Source organism: Sparus aurata, chromosome 3 (assembly GCF_900880675.1).
Source record: "Sparus aurata chromosome 3, fSpaAur1.1, whole genome shotgun sequence".
Lineage (NCBI taxonomy): Eukaryota > Metazoa > Chordata > Actinopteri > Spariformes > Sparidae > Sparus > Sparus aurata.
In genome coordinates, this window is record NC_044189.1 from 8,729,183 (window position 1) to 8,748,521 (window position 19,339).

At 41.5% G+C, this 19,339-nt stretch overlaps 2 protein-coding genes across 2 annotated transcripts; one reads left to right on the top strand and one right to left on the bottom strand.

Annotated features, from left to right (window-relative positions):
* Positions 1-3,672: 3,672 nt before the first annotated feature.
* On the bottom strand, positions 3,673-15,943 carry psmb2 (proteasome 20S subunit beta 2). The gene is made up of 6 exons (XM_030412891.1): positions 15,715-15,943; positions 15,022-15,144; positions 14,817-14,887; positions 5,001-5,163; positions 4,531-4,580; positions 3,673-3,904 (listed from the first exon to the last, which is right to left on the bottom strand). The coding sequence occupies exons 1-6, from the start codon at positions 15,803-15,805 to the stop codon at positions 3,803-3,805; spliced, it is 600 nt and encodes a 199-aa protein (XP_030268751.1). The 5' UTR covers positions 15,806-15,943; the 3' UTR covers positions 3,673-3,802.
* Position 15,944: 1 nt separating this feature from the next.
* On the top strand, positions 15,945-17,709 carry cdca5 (cell division cycle associated 5). Its single transcript, XM_030412890.1, has one exon. The coding sequence runs from the start codon at positions 16,079-16,081 to the stop codon at positions 16,868-16,870; it is 792 nt and encodes a 263-aa protein (XP_030268750.1). The 5' UTR covers positions 15,945-16,078; the 3' UTR covers positions 16,871-17,709.
* Positions 17,710-19,339: the final 1,630 nt, after the last annotated feature.

Below are 19,339 nucleotides of genomic sequence, written 5' to 3' on the forward strand. Positions count from 1 at the left end.
CGACATCGTCATCACAACTGGCAATGGCAACCGACACAAATTAGCTGCTGGGTAACTCCGGTGCAATTACTTTGAATTGTGTGCAGTCTGTGCAAAAATTTTATTAAATACAAACTGAGATGTGGGCTATTGAGCAAACGATAGCATGCTAATGCACAAGACGGTAAACGTGGTGAATATTAGCATGTTAGCATCGTCATTGTCAGCATGTTGGCTCTTGCAGTGTTCTAAATTACTTAAACTATTGTTCTATTCATAAAACTATTGATTAATTTTCTGTCAGTCTATTTAATGATAAATCAAATCACTGTTTTGCGCCCTTGTCTAGCACAGTCTAGGTTTACCCGAGCTTAAAGGCTTAAAGGGACAGTTCATCCCAAAATCAAGAATAGTAGCCTACATATTTTTCCTCTTAGTCTTAAAGTTTTGTGTGTTTAGATGGCTGTCGGCTTATAGGTGCTTAGAGCTCCCGAAAAATTGTATAACTCACCAGCTAAGTGTCTTTACAGAAAGTTAGCACAAGGTTACGCGGATGTTTAGCGTGGATCCACTCATGGACAAAAGGCTAGCAAGCTAAGCTCACTAAGCTTGCTAATGTTACAGCTGAGAAGAGGACATCCAGCACATTCACTGGGTATAAAATGATCTGGATCTAGGCTAAACCTGCGCTAGCTAAACATGCAATTTAAACAATTATTCAATTTATCATTAAATAGATTCACAGAAAGTTAATCAACAACATTAGTAATTTATTAAGCTGCAAGACAATAGTCTACAGTCATGCTAGCAGATATGTGAAATGTAGGCTTTTAACTAAATGTAGACATAGCATAGGTAGCTATCTGCATCCTTTTCTTAGCGGCATATGGTCGAAAGAAAGTAGTTCCCACATGAGACCGCACACAACAAGCTCTGTGGAGTATCTGTGGATTATATATATGTTTTTGGTGCCGTCTAGTTCCTTTATATTCAAGAGAAGGCATCCGCTATCTCTAAAACCCTGCGACTCACACACAAACAATAACGCTAAAGGTAAGAGACAAATATGCATCTTTGGGGCCACATGTGTCGCGCTTAGAATAATTTTCCTGCGTTCACCTCAAGGGCCCCCTCTGTGCATGTAGGGGCCCCGGTTAGTCGTCGGTGTCACAGCTGCAGCCCTGAAACACTGTACCTGAGGAGAACAGAGGCAGCGTTGCGACACCCACCCACCCACACACACACACACACACACACACACACACACACCTCAGCTCCCCTTCCCAGCCCATCTGTTCTGCCTCTCTCTCTCCCGCCGACCACCCCTCACCTCGCCTGCACAGTCCTTCACTTTATCTGCTCAACACAATCACTGCTTTCCAGGGACGGCAACGCAGACACGTGTCGCCTGCTCCTACACTCTCAAACATCACTCGTTTTCTACCTGCCGTATGTCCCTCTCTCTCTCTCTCTCTCTCTCTCTCTCCTCCCATCTCATTACCCTCCTGTGTCAATTCCCCCCTCATCGCTGCATCTCCCTCTCTTGTAACCCAACTCCCCTCCTCCTCCTCATCCTCCCCCCCCTCCCCCTCCCCTCTCTCCCCCCTATTCTCTCCCTCTATCCGACACTCAGCGGGGCCGCTCTCCATCTCTCTCTGTGCCTCCAGGCAAACATATGCTGCTCTTCCCGTCAGATTCCGGTGTGTTTGAGAGAGGAGGGATTGTTTAATGTTTATTAATCACCTGTCTGTGGTGGAGAGAGGAGACGATGATAGAGCCACACACACACACACACACACACACACACACACTTTCTCTCTCTGTCTCGCTCGCTCACAAACACACACTCATCTGGTTGTGATGTTACCGACTTGGCCTGGTTTTTCCATTTACAGCTCCACATAAGTGGTGCTCATTTACTGTAACGCTGCCTCCACACAGTCAAAACACATTTTTATTTCAGCGGCTCCTTTTCAGCGAATCATCGTGGGTTGAAGTTTTTCCTTTTTTTTTTTTTTTTTCTTTTTTACGAAGATCATCCTCCTACAGGCCCCAAACCGACTTCAGTTACAAGTGAAGTGTTGAATTCCTGCACACATATACAAAGAAATTACAAGCTCATCCACCAAGCAGCATGCAGCTTATGACTTTGATACCTGGTTAAGGTGTTTAAACAAAAAATGTACATGACAATTCTTGTAATAAGCAACATTATCCATTGAATTACAAAAAGCTTTGACTTTATAACCACATTCATTCATAAATAACATTCAAATACAGTTAATTAAATAGTTATTTCACTGTAAACAAACAATAAATGTTTAATTAGCATATGTAAAGGTTTATAAACATCAGTTGTAACTTTATAACAGCCATCCATTTAATGTTTATAAATGAACTACTTTGTTAATACTGGGATTTATTAACTACTTTTATTTCAAAAAACAATCGCAACTGTTCGATAAACAATTGCTTAATAAATGGTTTCAAGATAAATAATTATAAATCCATCATTTATTAAGTAATTGGAAACATATGAAAGTAATCCTTCACAATTCAACTATACATTTGGTTTGTTTTGGTGCACTTGCATCCTGATGCTGAGCCGTGACCAACAATGTTTGAAAATACTATTTTTCTTTATAACTTGATTACTGGCACAAAAGCAGGACGAGCTTTATAACACGTTGGGTGGCTTTGATGAAAAAACAATTTTTACAGTATATTATTTTGACTAGTTTTGGTCTTCTAAGTGTCATGAGGCGACTTCTGTTATAAATCATATCATTCTCGTCAGAAAGAGAAAACTGAGGAGCCTCCTTCATCTGATGAACACTGCGGGATGTGCGTGAAATCCTGTGAGAAAGCTGGTAAGCGGACCTTGAATCGGGATTATTACAACAGTTAAACACGAGAATAGAAGAAGTATCTTGTGTTTATTTGTCTCGGGCCTTCCAGCTGATGGAACAGATACCAAGCATGAACTTTAGTACATATCTAAATGTTCTCGTGTTGGGGTTATGGCTCTAATATAATTAAAATCAGGCGGTTTTGTGTGTTGTGTGTGGGTTGGTGGTAAAAAAAAGTACATCATCGAAAACCATATTCCCCTGAAGCACGGCTGGGTTTGTCTGACGACCCCGCTGAGCTGCATCACAACCCGAACACCTGTAAAACGTAACCTGAGCAGTTGGCAGTCGATGCCAACTTTGTGCAGGTGATGTTTATTCATTTATTGACACTCCATCTGAGAGGTGTTGATACAACTCATACCAAGTTTTTTTTTTTCAGGACATATTTTGTTTTAGTTTTAATTGACTACATGCAAACTTTTATATTATTCTGAAACATATTCCCTTGAACACTGAATTAAATCAGCTTGTGAGCAGTTTTGGTTAACAAGCACTGAAACGGAACACGACATTTAAACTAAGATGGTTTCAAATTTAGAGTAAAAACTTTGAATATTTCAAATTTAGTTGGGTCATTCCGGGTAAAATATGTGAAAACTACTAAAACCATATGTGCATGCATGTTTTTATTACACGTGTTCAAGCATGAGCAAGTGTACATTACCCACACGAACACTCACTGAGTACAAGTGCAAAAGTACACAGCCAGAAGGCTGTTCTCTTTCTATGTGCAGATGAGTCGACTGGAGAGCAATGAGAAAGCACCACAGGGACAAAGAGCTTGTATCTCAACTGTGTGTCACTTTTTATTGGAACAGAAAGAGCAAGGAGGTCAACGGTACAAAAAAAAAAAAAAGGAGAGAGGGGGAGAGAAACGAGGGCGTCAGGGTTGGTGGTTAAGCAGTGAGCGGTCACTTGGCGCCAGAGGTGAGCTTCTCCAGGTCATGGATGCCCTCCTTGTCAATCAAACGCACGGTGAAGGAGGGAAGGTTCAGGATGAAGCGCTTGTTGAGCTGGAGGACAGAGAGGAGACGAGACAGAGGAGGAAACGTTAAAATAAAGGCACAAATATAGATAAGATAGAAATATAGATAAGAATAAAACGTAGAAGATAGGGTTAGGGATAATGATTTTATCGATGGAATATTTTAGATTTGATTCCCATTAAACGTCCCTTTAATCAAACCCATCAATCCACAAGGACTCCATGACACCCGAGGACCGCTCATTCTATGCACACTGTAATATATAATCACTAATATCCTGCTGTTCATGGCTCTAATAATTAACAGTATTTGATATAAGTCCCATCAATAAATAAAACAATGCTGATTTCTTTCTGTTGAAAGGCATGAAAATGAATTTGTTCTGCTGTCAGTCAGACGGATGACAGTTTGTCCTCTCAGCACCTGAGGCCGGACGGAGGTCTGAGTCAGTGTGGACCAAACACACACTTACAGTAAATACTGAAAACGTTCTGCTCATGTCTCGCTTCTGATGTAGATTCAAAGTAATAAGACTCATGAGCCAAATTAGAGTGAGTTCTTCACTGAAAAATGTTGGAGGCCACTTCTGCAGAGCATCATAATAAACAATTAAACGAGATTCTAATTATTTAAATTAATAATCTTGGTCTCACCTCCTCAATGCACTTCTTCAGCAGATCCACTGCCTCTTCTCTGGTCAGGTCTAGGAGAAAAGATTTAAAAAAGGGAAGAGAAAACATCTTTTATTGACGCAGAAATTAGAAGGATGTGGAGTGTGTGGAGCTGGGGAGCAAAGGGTGATGTCATGTGGTGAAGACTAAAAGGAACAAGACAAAAAATCTAGTTTGACAGATTTATCAGGGATAATTTCACTATTAAACCACGGCAGATTAACATACAAATTGGTGTCTTGTTCCTACTGTAATCATTTGCCATTAGGTTAAATAACTACTTAACTACATCCCTCAGAAGGGCAGTTAGCGCACAACGTGACCAAAGTGCGAACCAACTCCATAACCTCATATCGTATTCTTTACTGCTCTCTCTCGTCTTTCCAGTCAGACTCTCGGGATCAATAAAGAGGGAAAAAAAAACATGCGTGGGGCATTTTATCTGCGCTGACCTGGTCTGTAGTGCCGGTCGAGGATGGAGAGAGTGAGGAAGGCTCCGTAGCCGTGGGCAGCGAAGGGGGCCTTGGCCAGGGAAGACAGGTAGTCCATGTAGTAGAGACCCGGGCCGTCTGTGTCATCGTAGCCCGCCAGCAACAGGTTCACATGATATGGAGTCTGGATACAGAGGAGAGAGAGAGAGGGTGTTATTCAGGGATTCAATTCAGTGTTACTCAATGTGATGTAGCTGGGCTTCATGAAAGCCGATATAAAACTGCTCCGGGAAGAATGTTCAAAATCAGAAAAGCAGCGACAGGTTGACAAACATCAAACAAACGAGCCCACGTTGGGATTATTCAGTGTCGACAAAATACATACAGATGAACGGAAACATGTAAAATATTAGCCAAGATGATCAGCCAGGCCAATTATTAATCTATTCCAACTCTTTATGACCTAAAAGGCTACTTTGGGTACCTGCTTGTATATTGAATATACTCAATATGCTGCAGCTAGTTTCAGGTGGGATATTGCAAAACACACATTTTATACACAAGACTCGCTATGCAATTTTGTGTCCGTCAGTCTTATTCAGGCCGCGGAGGGTGCCGCTAACCCTCGCTTCCAATCTGACCTGGTGGCCACTCGTGGTATTGCAGCAAAAAGCCCCATACATCACTATTATAAAAGAAAATCTTTAAAACTGCTGACAGGACACCAAGGACGGCAAACAAGGTCGACTATGATCATTTCTAATACAAATTTTGTGACGTCAACACAAAGTGAAGGCTATGGGTCGAGCACAAACTTCTGGGCGGGAGTGGGGGAAACTTTATTCTCTATATTCAATGGGCCACATAATGAGGAAGTACGTGCTGAAGCCAGAAAAACTTTATTTGCGCTAGGCGAGTAATTCTAATTAGTTTAAATGGGCGCCAGCTTTACATCTAGTATCTAGTTCTTTGGTATAAATCTATGATCTTACTGCTCCCTTCCTCTCACACACACACTTCTTTCTCACTACTACGTTTGGTTTAGGGCGAGGAGAACTTCCACAGTAAAATGGTTGGAGTGCTCCTTTACCAGCAGCAGGATCTGAAGATATGTACACTCACCGAGCATCACACAGAACTGGATTTGTAAACAAGAATATGCTGTTTGTAGTTTACAGTCAGGTGGCATGATTTTCTACATTCTTCTCTCTAATTAGAAGCGCCAACTTTGCCACAAGCGTATGTACCGAATCTCAACTAATTGTTCCTCTAAATAGTTTAATCAAAGCAGCACAAACAAAAAGGTGAGGGAGCACGAGGGGGGGGGGGGGAGGTAACTGGAGAGCGATGGAGGGAGACGAAAGGTGAAAGGGCGACACAGGACAGAGGAGGTGAGTGCCTGTTCGAGGGGGGAAACAGAGTGTCACTGGCAGTGTGACATCTGCTGGGAGTCAGCACCCCTGTTGCTCCCTCCATCGCGCCTTCCCTCCCTCTTCATCCCTACTTTAACTCCCCCCCCTCTGCCGCCTTCACCCTGTGCCCTGGAGTAGCGCCAGGGCTCATTAAAAACTTCTAAAGTCGTTTCTCTTGCCCCTTCCTCCCCCCCCCCCCTTCTCTCTTTTTAAATTACATCTTTTACGCTCCCAGCCTCTTCTCCCTTCTCTTCCTCCAAAACACTAATTTTCTCTCTCATCGTTGTTGCGAGCCACTGTACCACATTTTTTTTTAAAAATCCCTTTAAAGCTAGACAATTTCGGGGGATTTCAAAACAACTTATGGCCTAAATTCCTGACGAGGTGGAAGCAGCGGCAGTGTTTTTTGATTAAAATGCAACGAGAAAAATATGATATTTCGCTCTCTGTCGTGCGGCGAGGCAAATATGATTCATACGACGCCGGGGCGAGCTGTGATCTACACACCTGCCCTCTCATTTCAATTTATCTCACAGCCGACCTGCTTATTTCTGTGACTTGTGTGTTAGCGTTACGTTTGCCACAAGGGCAATGATGATCGCTCCCTGTGGAGTCAGCTTTAGTCTGTGTGTTAACGATGGTTGTGAGCGCGAACACGCACACCTGAGAAAAGAGAGGCTGTGTGTTTGTGAGTGTGCACAACGGGCGTGAATCTCAGGATGAATATCTTAGTGCGTGTGCGTGCGGGTGTGTGTGTTTTAACTCCTCCGTGAGACTGCGAACGCCCCAGTGGCGTCACCCCCACCCACCAGACACCTGTCTCACTGGTTACAATGTAACAATAATATGGACTTGGCATCAAAATAACCTTCCCATGTCACCTTGGAGGGAACCAGGCACCTTGTTAACCCAGCCACCTGAACTCACACCCAGGCTCACATGCAAACAATACACATATGTTTTATTCCCCCCCCCCCCCCCCCCCCTCGCCGATGCCGCTCATCTCGCTCTCAGCCAAACAAGGCGACCGCTGCGCCACGAGACAAAAGCTTCACCTGTGCGCCGCGATACAAACCCGCTCCACCTGGTTATAACGGAATAGTTTGGAAATACGCTGGTTTCCTTTTTTAGATCCGTACTGCTCTAAATTATTGTCTGGAGCTGGATCCAGCAGCTGCTTAGCTTAGCACAAAGACGTGGAAACTGTTGGCGTCAATACGTCTGAAAAAATAAATAGTCACCAAGACATAGTTTGGGATATATAGAATATTTATACATCACATTTCAACATTTACTGTCTTTCTGCTGTTCTGTTTCAGCTGCAACTAGCCAAGAACATAAATGTATTTAATTAACAATGGAAAAAAAAAAAAGAGGCCCAAATTACACAGCGCCACCACAGACACAGTCGCTTTGTGGAAAGCGTGCTTTGGGCAACCGGCCGCCATTCATCGTTGCTATGTATTCAATAAAAAGGCAGTGTCATTCTTGCCCTGTGCAGGAAATATGTCAACTTCTAAAAACTGCTAGAAGATTTCGAAGCCATGCAAGAGGAGCATACTGGTGCTGCTTTGTTGTCTAAACTATGAGGCTAGCAGTGTCCAGCGTCCAGCGTTAGCTCCGCATGTTGTGTACAAATAGATATTGGTAAGAAATATCGATATTGCCATTTCTATTGTTAAATATTGCTGATGGTTTTTTTTTTCTAAACTTTATAATGCAGAAAAAGATACTTGGAGTTTTTCTATTCATCAACAAAAATGGAGTTTACATTTTCAGTGCTCTGCCGTCACTTTAGATAATAAAGTTTATTATTAAGATGCAGAAGACTGTTTTCATTACATGTCTTTGTCACAAGTTTTTGATGACCACGTTTGGGGGATTGATTGACCCCAAAAAATGTAGTATCGGTCGGGCTTGATATCAATGTTTTTATCTGAATGTAGCCAAAAAAGTGAACACGTATATTTCCAAAAATGTTGAATAATTCCTTTAAGACATCAGCAGAGTATGATTAAGAACAAAAAACGCTTCAGTTGTGACATAAATTAAGGTCAGACCTCTAGAAAATCATCACAAACTCATCCCCAAACTCTCTTCTATCACGTTCCAACACTCCCCCCTTCCTTTCCTGTCTCCCTTCCTCCCTCCCTCCCCCTATTTTTGCACCCTGCCCCGGGGCATGTTCTCTTTATTGGCATTTCTCCTCAATCTGCTGTATTAATTGTTCATCTGTGCAGGAGCAGGGGAGCCTCGTGCAATATGGCGTCAGTAATTATTTGTGCCCATTGTGTGCCCGCGCTAAAAAATATCTTACAAACCCATATGGGGCCAGCTGTAGATCAACGGCAGCGCGGAGGCTAACTGTTGCTGCCGTGGCCTTACACAAAAAAATCTGAAAATACACAGCTCCAACTAAACATTAACAGATCTGCGCCCCGACCTCTCCTGAGCTTTGCTGCATCACTTTAACTTCACGTCTCGGCCTCCTACACCTACACAACTTTGACCAAACAACATTGCTCTACCTGTCAATTCAAAATCAATTGACTTTACAAAATATTACAGCTCATCAGACAAGAAACTAAAACAAATAAAAAAGCAGAGCAGATGCTGGGCTTCCATGCCCCTGAAACTTTCCAGTTGTTGTTGTGCTTCGTGGTGAATTTCATGTGTATCATTACTGATATGCATGCAGCAGAGTCGAGGGCCTCAGGTGATTATGCTTACCGCCAGTTTTTTTTTTTTTTTTCTTCTTTGTCTCCTCTCTAAAGCTTGAGCGAATGCAGTACTCCAGAGGTTAGCGGAGTTGTTTTTGTGGACGGCGGGCTGGTAAGCGCACACACAGTCGTATGTGAACTGGGTTTCGCTTCCTTTGCGCCGACATGCTCTGCTGACTTTAGCTAACTACACCTCCCGGAGGTCTGCAGCCACTGGGGTATGACATCTTTCAGACTAAAGGACTCATCTGTAATTTATCCTGCAGGAATATGGCCATCAAAATTAACAATATACCACTGATTAATTTATCAGCCAGTGGTTTTTTTAACCTAGGGGTTTGGACATGCCGGCGGAATCACGTGATGATTTTTTTTTTTTTGAGGGGCTCAGAATGATTTAAGGGAAAAAAAAGAAGAGATTTGATGTACAAAAGCAGATCATTATCTTTCCTTTCTGCCTGGGCTAAACTTTAATCTGCAATGATTTAATCAGATTAATTAAAATATATTCCAACATATGCAGCCGGATCCCCAGATGAGAACTGAGTGTAGTCTTGGACTACGGGCGCTTTTCAACGATTCCACATAACATTTAGTTTTAGTCAACAAATCTCTCTCTCAGTAAGCAGCTTGTGGTGTCAAAGTTTACCTATTGTATACATGTTTAATGTTGTTTTGTGTTTAAAAGTTGTGGTAATACAAAGATTGGGAAACTGGAATATGGATATATATGTGGAATCACTTGCAGAGAAGTATACATTTTGATTGGCTGTTTGTGTTATCTTTGTCTGTTTAGTTTGTTTTATTTTATGTGTATTACACATGTTTATTTTATATGTACTGTATTATATTTATATATAGCAAACATGTTTTTTTCAGGACAGCCTCATTAAAAAGAAAGAGATAGCTGTCTTAATGATCCTTCCATGAGTAAACAAGAATCACACTCAGAAGGGCGCATACCTCCACCAAGGCCCAGCAGTCTCCTTTAAATCAAGTAATCCAATCAAATATCAATTTTTTTTTTAAATCAATTAGATCAGGAATTTTAATTTGGATCCTCAACTTGTGCTCACTCATAGACACCAGTCATCCAAATGTGTCTGATTTTTCAACGGGATCAATGCAAGATTCTCTGAAAGTTCAACAAAACTGCTGAAAAACGCCCCATCCTGCAATGTTAAAGAAGGTGGGAAATAATTCCAAGAGCTGTCCCTTTAACTGGATACGCACCAAAAGCTAATGAGGTCTAATCTGGGCTGAGACTTGTCCTCCATCCAAGTTATGCAGAAATCTGTTCTGAAGTTATTTTGCAATCCTGATGACAAACTAACCAACACAAAAACATAACCTCCTTGGCGGAGGTAAAAAACGTCGTGGAATTATTAATCTTTAGATCACTAAAGATTGAATCCGTCTTGAAATGACAGCAAGAGTCTCAATGTCTCAAACCCAATGGTTCTCAAAGAATTCTGTCGTTCTACAATATTATTCTTTGTATTGTTATTTTTCTGTTGAATAAAAAGAACATTTCCAAAAGGTTTGGTGTGTTTTATGCACATTTGTCATATATGAAGAAGGTCCTATAGCTGGAAAAAAAAAACAAATTCCAGAACTCATCAATAAATGAATACTCAAATAGTAAAATATTTGGGTCCAGTCCGACAAACTACTGATTAGTCTCGATTAATAAAGGATGATGGGAAGAAACCACTAACTGCAGTCCTAAAGTTGTGACAGGGTACTTATTGGATTAAGTCTCTTCAAAGACAACTGATCAGATTCATTTCCATCCAGCACATCTGGTAAAATTGTCTCATTTCTAGTCGATAAACCATTCAAGACACTCAGTTTCACATCCAAACGGACAACACACATTACATATTCTACATACTCAAGATGTTCTGCGGGAAAAACACCATTTAAAAAAAAAAAAAAAACTGTTTATACAACATAATTTGCAAATGTCCGTGTACTCTGGAGGTTGATGAATGTGAGAAGAGCATAGCTTGAGGAAGGTGTGGGCTGCAGAGGAGAAACTGCTACTGCTTCAGTTTCTGAGCACTCCTGAGAACGCAGCATTAGTAAATCCTGCACTCATAAAACCAAATTCATCACCGTGAGGCACAAAAAAAATAACGATACACTCACAGCTTATGGCGAGACATGAATATAAATGTTATCCTCCACAGCATGTGCAACCTTGACAGAATAAAACAATCCTGATCCTATAGGTCCCTCTGTGTGCATACTGCATATTGTATTTGTGTGTACGTTGACTCCTACTCGTTCTCACACTCCGGTCTGTGTAGTGTTGTCTACTGGGCCCGCTTGTTTCCCCGTGGGACCCCCGCTCCTCCTCCTCCTCCTGCTCTACCCATATCCCCCGTTCGATGTGTCCCACATTCCCTTCACTGCCACACTAATTGTTTTTTGTAATTATTTTCACCCTTCTGCTATTGTGACAGGCAGCGGCTGCACTACTCTTAACAAATTAGCGCAACCGACACGACGCACTCTTGAACCGACTTCCTTCTCAAAACACACAATACTAAGTACGACAAGTTAAATTAAATATCATATGTAGGACTGAAACAATTAGTCAAACATGATCTTGTTTTAGCTTCTCAAAGTGAAGATTCATTGCTTTTCTTGTCCTATTGTGACATCTAATTAATATCTTTGGATGCATTCACAGTTTTGGCATATTTTGCTCCTGTGAAAGGGTTTCTCATTTTATTCCTGCTTCTACAATTGCACAGATCTTAAAGCTTTGAGCATGTTTCGCATTAAGAGTTGAATTCAAGCACTTTCCAGGGTAACCAAATTAAAACTGTACCTTTAATGCACGCACCGTTTTACCTTTATGATGCTGGGTTTACACCAGATGCGGAATAACGGAAAAACACACTTTAAATTTCGACACCCAAGTCAGCAAATCTAGCCACGATTTGCTCCGTGTCTGGTGCTAGGTGCCAGGAAACAACCGACAAAGATGGTGAATGGATTGTTTAAGTTCAAATACTAAAAGATTTTTTGTCGGCCTTCGTGACTGTGCAGATGAGAACCTTGGCTATGTTGGAAAAATCAAGCATTTTTCAAGGCTATGGTATTCCCAAACTTGAAAACATAAATTAAGTATTTTTAAAACTTTAAAGAGTTTGTACTAACCCTCTTTGAGGCAAAATAAATAACATTTACTGGACTTGAAAACATTGATCCCCAAACTAAAGTTGCCAAACTTCACCAATCAGCATTTAAGCACAGTGGTATTATAACTAAAAATATGTAAACAAGTACTTTATTCACGGCCTATGTCTCCAAAATTCTCAATAAATACCCCCTAAATCTAGTTCTTGCTTGTGTGTCTTTCTCTGTACTGCTTGGTTTAAGAGTGTTATTTTGCTTCTGTGGGGCTCTCAGGTCTCTGCAAGGCCTCAAGGACACATAATAATTTCAAAAAGCGCTGCACTTTTCAAGATGTGTTCAGCATAAATAAACAGGGCAGCTTACAAACATGCAGACAGATAAATTAGCTGGTTAACTTGCCTGGTTGTGGACCCAACCTAGAAAATATCTGCACCTTTACATGCTTTCTGTTTTTGTTTACTTGTTTTGTCATAAGACGGGCATTGAAGGTCAAAATCATGGTATTCTGATAATATACCCGGAGCAACAGTTAGGGTGGGGGTGGGGACAGTGTTGTGGGCTCAGGTGGTGTCATGAAGTCTCAAAGGGAGAAACCTCTGTCGTCATTCACAACAAGCTGACAAATGTACCTGCCTCTGTCAAAATGCATCTACTAGTTCAGCCTAGATGTCTCTAGCTGATAACCCCACACACACACACGCACACACACGCACACACAAGCACACACACACACACACAATAATTGCAAGCGACACTTAATTCCCACCTGATCTTCTGAGTAAAACAAAATCACAGCAGAGCCACACCATCAAATAAGCAAGGCCTCTTGTGTTTAAGAGTTGTAATTTCCTGTTTAAGCCAAAAATACAATTAAAAATAACCATTTTGAGCTGATGTTAAAACACATTTTGATAAGGATGAGTAAACTTGCAACATATGGTGACTGTCACCGCCATTTGAAGTGAGATTTACTTGAATTTATGGGAATTAATTTGCGATTGTATCATTTATTCCCTGAAGCAAAATGAGATTGCAAATGCTAAGAGAGGGGTGTAATTAAGTTAAAATAGAAATTAAAATATTTATAGGTATGTTCACTCATTACTCCACAACGAATGTGCTTAATTCAGAGGGTGACCACTGGTACAGGGGATTAATTGGCTACCGAGAAAATATACACCGATACTGCTGTTGAAATCCTTTGTAGTGGGCTTGAAAAACTTTGTTTACAACGCACAGGTTAAAAAAAACTTGAGTATATCAGAGAACACACAGCAGCAACAAACACAGCAAATTTTTCACTTTTTTTTGGGTTGAAACACCACACGGATGTTCAGCCCGTTTTCTATAATTGATGATGTCTGGGCTTACCATCAGCCTTACACAATTATATCTAAAGCACAACTTTTGCTTTACTGTTTGTTTAAGTGGAGCTGCTCTATTTAAAGTTAACTTAATTAGTCACTGTGCACTTCCTCTATCTATCTTGAAAACCTATTTAATGGAGAGCCTGAGCAAATAACATGGTTTGTGAGATAGTGTTTTCCACTCACAGACTTCACTTAGCTGGGCCAAGCAGGTGTATTTGGTGACCAATACCACTCAGAGAAACACAGAAAGAGAGAGATGGGGGGCTTCATAAAACGTACTGGTGGCTAAGCAAGTCAGTATAGGTATAAAGGAACAGAAAAGGTGCAACAGGACAGTGTGTGTGTGTTTTAAGGTGAACAACTAACACTATGAAATCAAAACTTAAAATGATTCTGAAAAAGCTCAGATACTAAACGCTGAAATCATCCCTGTATGTATATGTATGGTGATGCTCAAACAGGAAAATGTGCCTCCCAACTCCAACAGTTATTGGTTATGATTATAGTCTCGTCCCTCATCAAACTACTCCATAAAACAGACATATTTTCTCAGGGCATGAGAAAACAATTCAATTACTATCGCTGCTTTATGGGACCCAGATGGCTTTTTAAAGGACTGAGAGCAAAAGACTACAGAATTTAGTAAAGGCCAGCGCCGACAGGGACAAATGATTTCCAAAAACAATTTCAACAGAACAGACAAATAAAAAAGTGGACACATTTCTAATGGATGTGCCGAGTAAAACAAGCCAAAACAAATGCATAAATCCTAAAACAAACCATCTTACACCCCGTTATGTGGTCATTTTTATGCTTTGGCTACGCAGACTTGGCTGTTTATTTGATAAGTCAAAATGGATCATATCAGTGTATTGTGTAAACCTCCAAAGACTAATATATCTCAGCAGTCTGAGTGACCATGAACAATTAACTGCATGTTGGATGGTACAGCTTTAAGTGCATCGTCATGACACTGATCTAAATCTGTCATGTCATAGTTTGAGCTGCATATTCTAGTGTAATTTAAGAGAATTACTGGTAATTATGAAGTGTAAACCATCAACAGTCTTCACAAAGCTTGTCTTGATTTAACTTCAACGACAGTTTGAGTGGTGAAAAGTTTAACATATACATTCTGTTATAGACAGTACAGGGTTAGTATTTTGCGTGTATCAGGATACTTACCCTGCTTCGAAGGTATTCTGCAAGGTTCTTTCGCGTGAAGTTTGCTGCTGCTGCTGGACTGAGTTCATAACCTGGTGAAATTGCAGGCAAAAGATGTCAGCCAAGTTTGAGCAGATGTGGCATCACTATCAGTGTCAAGACATTTTGGAGTGAAACTTGTAAGGAGGACCAGTTGACCACACGATCATCCTTTTGAGGTGCTTACCGTTTCTCATTTTGTAGAGCTGAACGTTTTTCTGGATGTACTCTGCAAACTGTACTGTGTCTCCTGCCTCCCCAACACACAGCATCAAGATCTTCTCACTTAGTTTGAACATCTTGTCATAGTCTGAAAAACAAACAACAGAATGTATTAATTATCCTAGTATTATCAACATTTTAGTTGCTATTTACTAACTAACAGGGTGAGCAACGTTAAATCAGCAAGTACTTTCACTTTCAGTGTCATCAGTCTGCTTGGTCACCTTATGCTAACCTTGCTATCTTTTGTTTTCTTTACAAAACCGTGAAATTGATTTGATTTACGCTACTTATAGCAGTGGACTGCATTTATTATATACATCATGGTGACAGTTTTGGGCAGAAAGATGTCTAAACGGTGCCAGGAGAGATTGAGAGAGATTAAACCGCTGAGCTAACTCACTTTAGTAGTTAGCTAGGTTTAGCTTTGCTAGCACACTCACTCTCGTTACATTCACATGCTGTGTGACGTTAACCGCTAAATAGGAGAAGTTACACACTAAACTTCAATATAAAGAAGGACAAGCTTTACGCACAACATATCAGTAAAGTGACAAGGCATTCATTTCAACAAGAACTATAACAAAACAAGTATGTTAGCAGGTGTAGCTAAATCAACCGGCTCAGTGGCTAACGCTAAGCTAACGCGTTGTCATACCGTGTTTCATCTGAATGATGCTGCTGGCCGCAACATTATCCGCGGCGACCAGGACGAAATCAGGTCCCTGTATCCCAATTAAATATTCCATTCTGTATAACAGTTACGAGCCGAAAGATTTCTACAAAAATCTGAAAGAGCAGTCGTCTCCTTTCCTCGTTTGTGCAGATTACACAGCAAAAGTTTGAGATGGGTGTCGCGGCTTGTTGTCGTCACCGGAAAAAGCTCTTGCGCGCTTTCAACGCGACTCGGGCGGGCAATTTGAGCGGACTGCTGTTGTCGTGTCGGCCGTGTTGTGATACTTCTGTGTCGATTCGGATATAAATCCAAAAGTAATCGGTGATTCCTCCGGGAAGAGGTCGGTATGAACGAAGGGGTGTTGGACAACATAATGGCGGATTCTAGTAACCTTAACGGCTCTCTGCGAAGACGGTCACCGCGGTTGACTTCTCCTCCACAAGCTAACGTTAACGTTAAAGCTGGCAACAAAATGGCGGTGGCCTCTGTTGCTGTTAAACGCTCCATCACGGTGAGGAAAATAGCGCCCAGAAAAACTGTAGCACCGTCGGAGCACAACAAGGAGAACACGCCGAGGCGGTCGGTGTCAGAAGACAGCCAGAGGAAGCAGAAGGTCTCCACCCCTGGTCCTGTCCCGGGCCGTGGAGGCTCCTCCTCGGCTAAGAAGAAGAAGGCCACAATGCCCTCACCGATCCTCCCCTCCACACCTCCGCCGGCTTCTCTTGCTCAGCAGCCGGCAGTGGATCCAAAGGACGCGGTGTGGACCCAGAAAGTGCGCCGGTCCTACAGCAGGCTCAGCGACAGATCCCTCAACAGCCCCGACTCCCGAGACAACTTGTTCGGCTTTGACAAGCTGAACACCCCCGAGGTGGGCCGGAGAGTCGGGCAGTCAAAGACAGCTCTGGAGGTCTCTGGATCGTTATCTGGTCTGAACTCATTCACGACGTTGCTTGAGGCAGAAGACGGCGGTTCAGCTTCGCCCGAGCCGGACACAAACATCCCTGGAGTGGCTGTGGTGAAGGAGAAGAGGAGGAGGAGGAAGGTCCAGCAGATAGACGACACAGAGCTGGACGCCATGGCCGCCAAGATGAACGCTGAGTTTGACGAGGCTGAGGTGTTCGAGCTGGTGGTGGAGTGAATATTGAGATTCACAGACATTAAAAGACTGAAGGGGAATCTCTCACAGCATGGTGTTTTTGTCACTGACATGCTGAAACACACTGACTCTGAGTGGACAACACTGCTACGAGTGCTTCAAACTCGAAACTTCCAAATTTTTGTATAATTCCAGCTCTAAATATTGTACATTTTCATCTTTTGGGTATTATATGTTTTGTTGCGCATTTAAATGCTCTTAAAGTGGTTGTTTATGTCATTATGTGATGGCATAAAGGCATAATATCACGTTAGTTTTGATTATGACCAGTAGTTGGTTGAGTAAAAACCTAAAGCATGTTCTTTATTCTGTTTTTTTTTTTTTAATGAAACATTCATACAAATTCTGTTTCCTGTGATCACTGACCTTTTTTATATTTGCGATTTTAAACGTCCAACTTGGCAAAAGTGTAATGTGCAAGTTTGCTGTTCAATGACGCAACACAGAAGGAAAATACGTGACAGCTAAACACAGATTGTTCTCACGTATATAAACTGTGGTTTGTAAACTTTGAACCATTATTTGCAGGAATGGTCGGATCTGAGAGTTATAATGGAATATTTTTTTTTTCTACTGGGGGAAATTAAGTGGACAAAATTGGCATTTTGTTTTTCATCATTGTTCATAATATTTTGATCAAAAACAACAGATGTGGGCAGAAGTTCAGAAGTTTATAACCACACTTAAATACTGTTTTATGTCCACATTTAATTGATATAACATTTCTGAATGACAGTGTGAGACAGTATCTAAAAAAAAAAGACTACTTTTCATTTCGCTTGCTTGTAAACGTAAATAAATCCTCAATTAAATGACCAGAATTGCCAGTAGACTTAAAGTTCTTACAGTCACAACACAGTCTTACATAACACTTTTGAAGAACCCCTAAAGAAGCGTACAAATCATAAACTGAACTGATGATGGATGGATTAGTTCACACTTGATAGATCATCAATTCTGTAATGATAATTCCCAGTTTATTCAATTGATGTGCGGCCAAATCAGCTGGGCTCCTCTTACATTATAGTTAATTTTCAGACTGTGCGTTTTTGGGTCATAGACTGAAATCAGCAACAGAATTAACATTCCTTAATTGAGGATCATTTATTAAAGGTTAGCAAAATCATGACGCATCCCGCATCCATTAATGAACTTAATCACCGTGAGTCATGCAATAGTTAAGCATAACTTAAGCATATGATTTGTACCCTCCTTGTACTGTTACATAATCAGGCCAGAAAGTATTCCGAGCTGTAAAATGTGACTGCTGGGGAACGACGCCACATGTTCCTGATGATGTTATCCTGCGCGGGTCTTAATAAGGTAGCCAAACATGTCGGCTAACAACACATTCCTATACACAGCGCTGGTCTCTGGTGACCATGCTGAGGCAGACTGACTGACTGAGCGAGTGAGTGGGCGATCTGTCTGGATTTAATGAGAATGGTGGACAGGTAAACGCTCTCCTCCAGAGTCTCTTAACTGTGTAAGTGGATGTGTTGCATAATTTGCTCTAACAAGAGAGGGGGGGTGTTATCAACCGTCTGACTGTGCAGACTCAGATAAACTGTTTGGGTCTGTTTGGCTTCAGATGACAAAGACATTTAATGTGTTCTGCAGCTGACATACAAACGACCTGAAATACTGATTGGAAAAACAAAAACAGATGCTTCTATACGGGGCACAGGAGGTCAATGACACATTTGATGAACATGAAAACAGTTGTTATCGTGTGCTTTGGCCTCGCAGATCGCAACCCAGGTGAACTATTAGAGACTTTGAACTGATGTGTGAGACGGCACTCCCAACCGCTGTCACCAAAGTGTCGAATGAGGCTTGACGATGGCGTTAAAGGATAGGTTCACCCAAAAAAGAACAATCTGATCGTTATCTGCTATACGTTTTCTAGTCCACTCAACATTTCTGGAGCTTCGGAGCAAAACAACGTTGCCGCATTCTCCTAAACAACTGAAGTAGATCGAGACTTTAAAAAAAAATTGTCAATAAACCAACCAAAATAAACAGAAAATGGCTCCGTACAGCTCATCCAAGACTCCAGTCAGCCCAGAGATCCCGCATTGATTTGAAAAGATGTTATTCACACCGTCGATACGTGCCAACAAGGCTACCAAATGGCCGACTGCAATATGAGTCACACCAGTGCACATCTGTAAGGACACCCGCGGACATGTCCAGCTGTTTTTCGTGGGAAGTTGGACCATCGACATCCATTATCATGGTGACTGAAACGGGTATCTCAAGCCAAACAAGTGTTTTTTTGTGCATAAACCTGAACTTAACCACAGCATAAGTACAGAGTTGTGACAACATTTATTCTTGCGATTGGGTTGCGAGCTCGTGCATCCACTACAAACAGGGTGCATGCTACTGCTTTTAGGTTAGCAGCTGATATATTTGGTGATGAAAGGGTGTAAATAATGTCTTTTCACA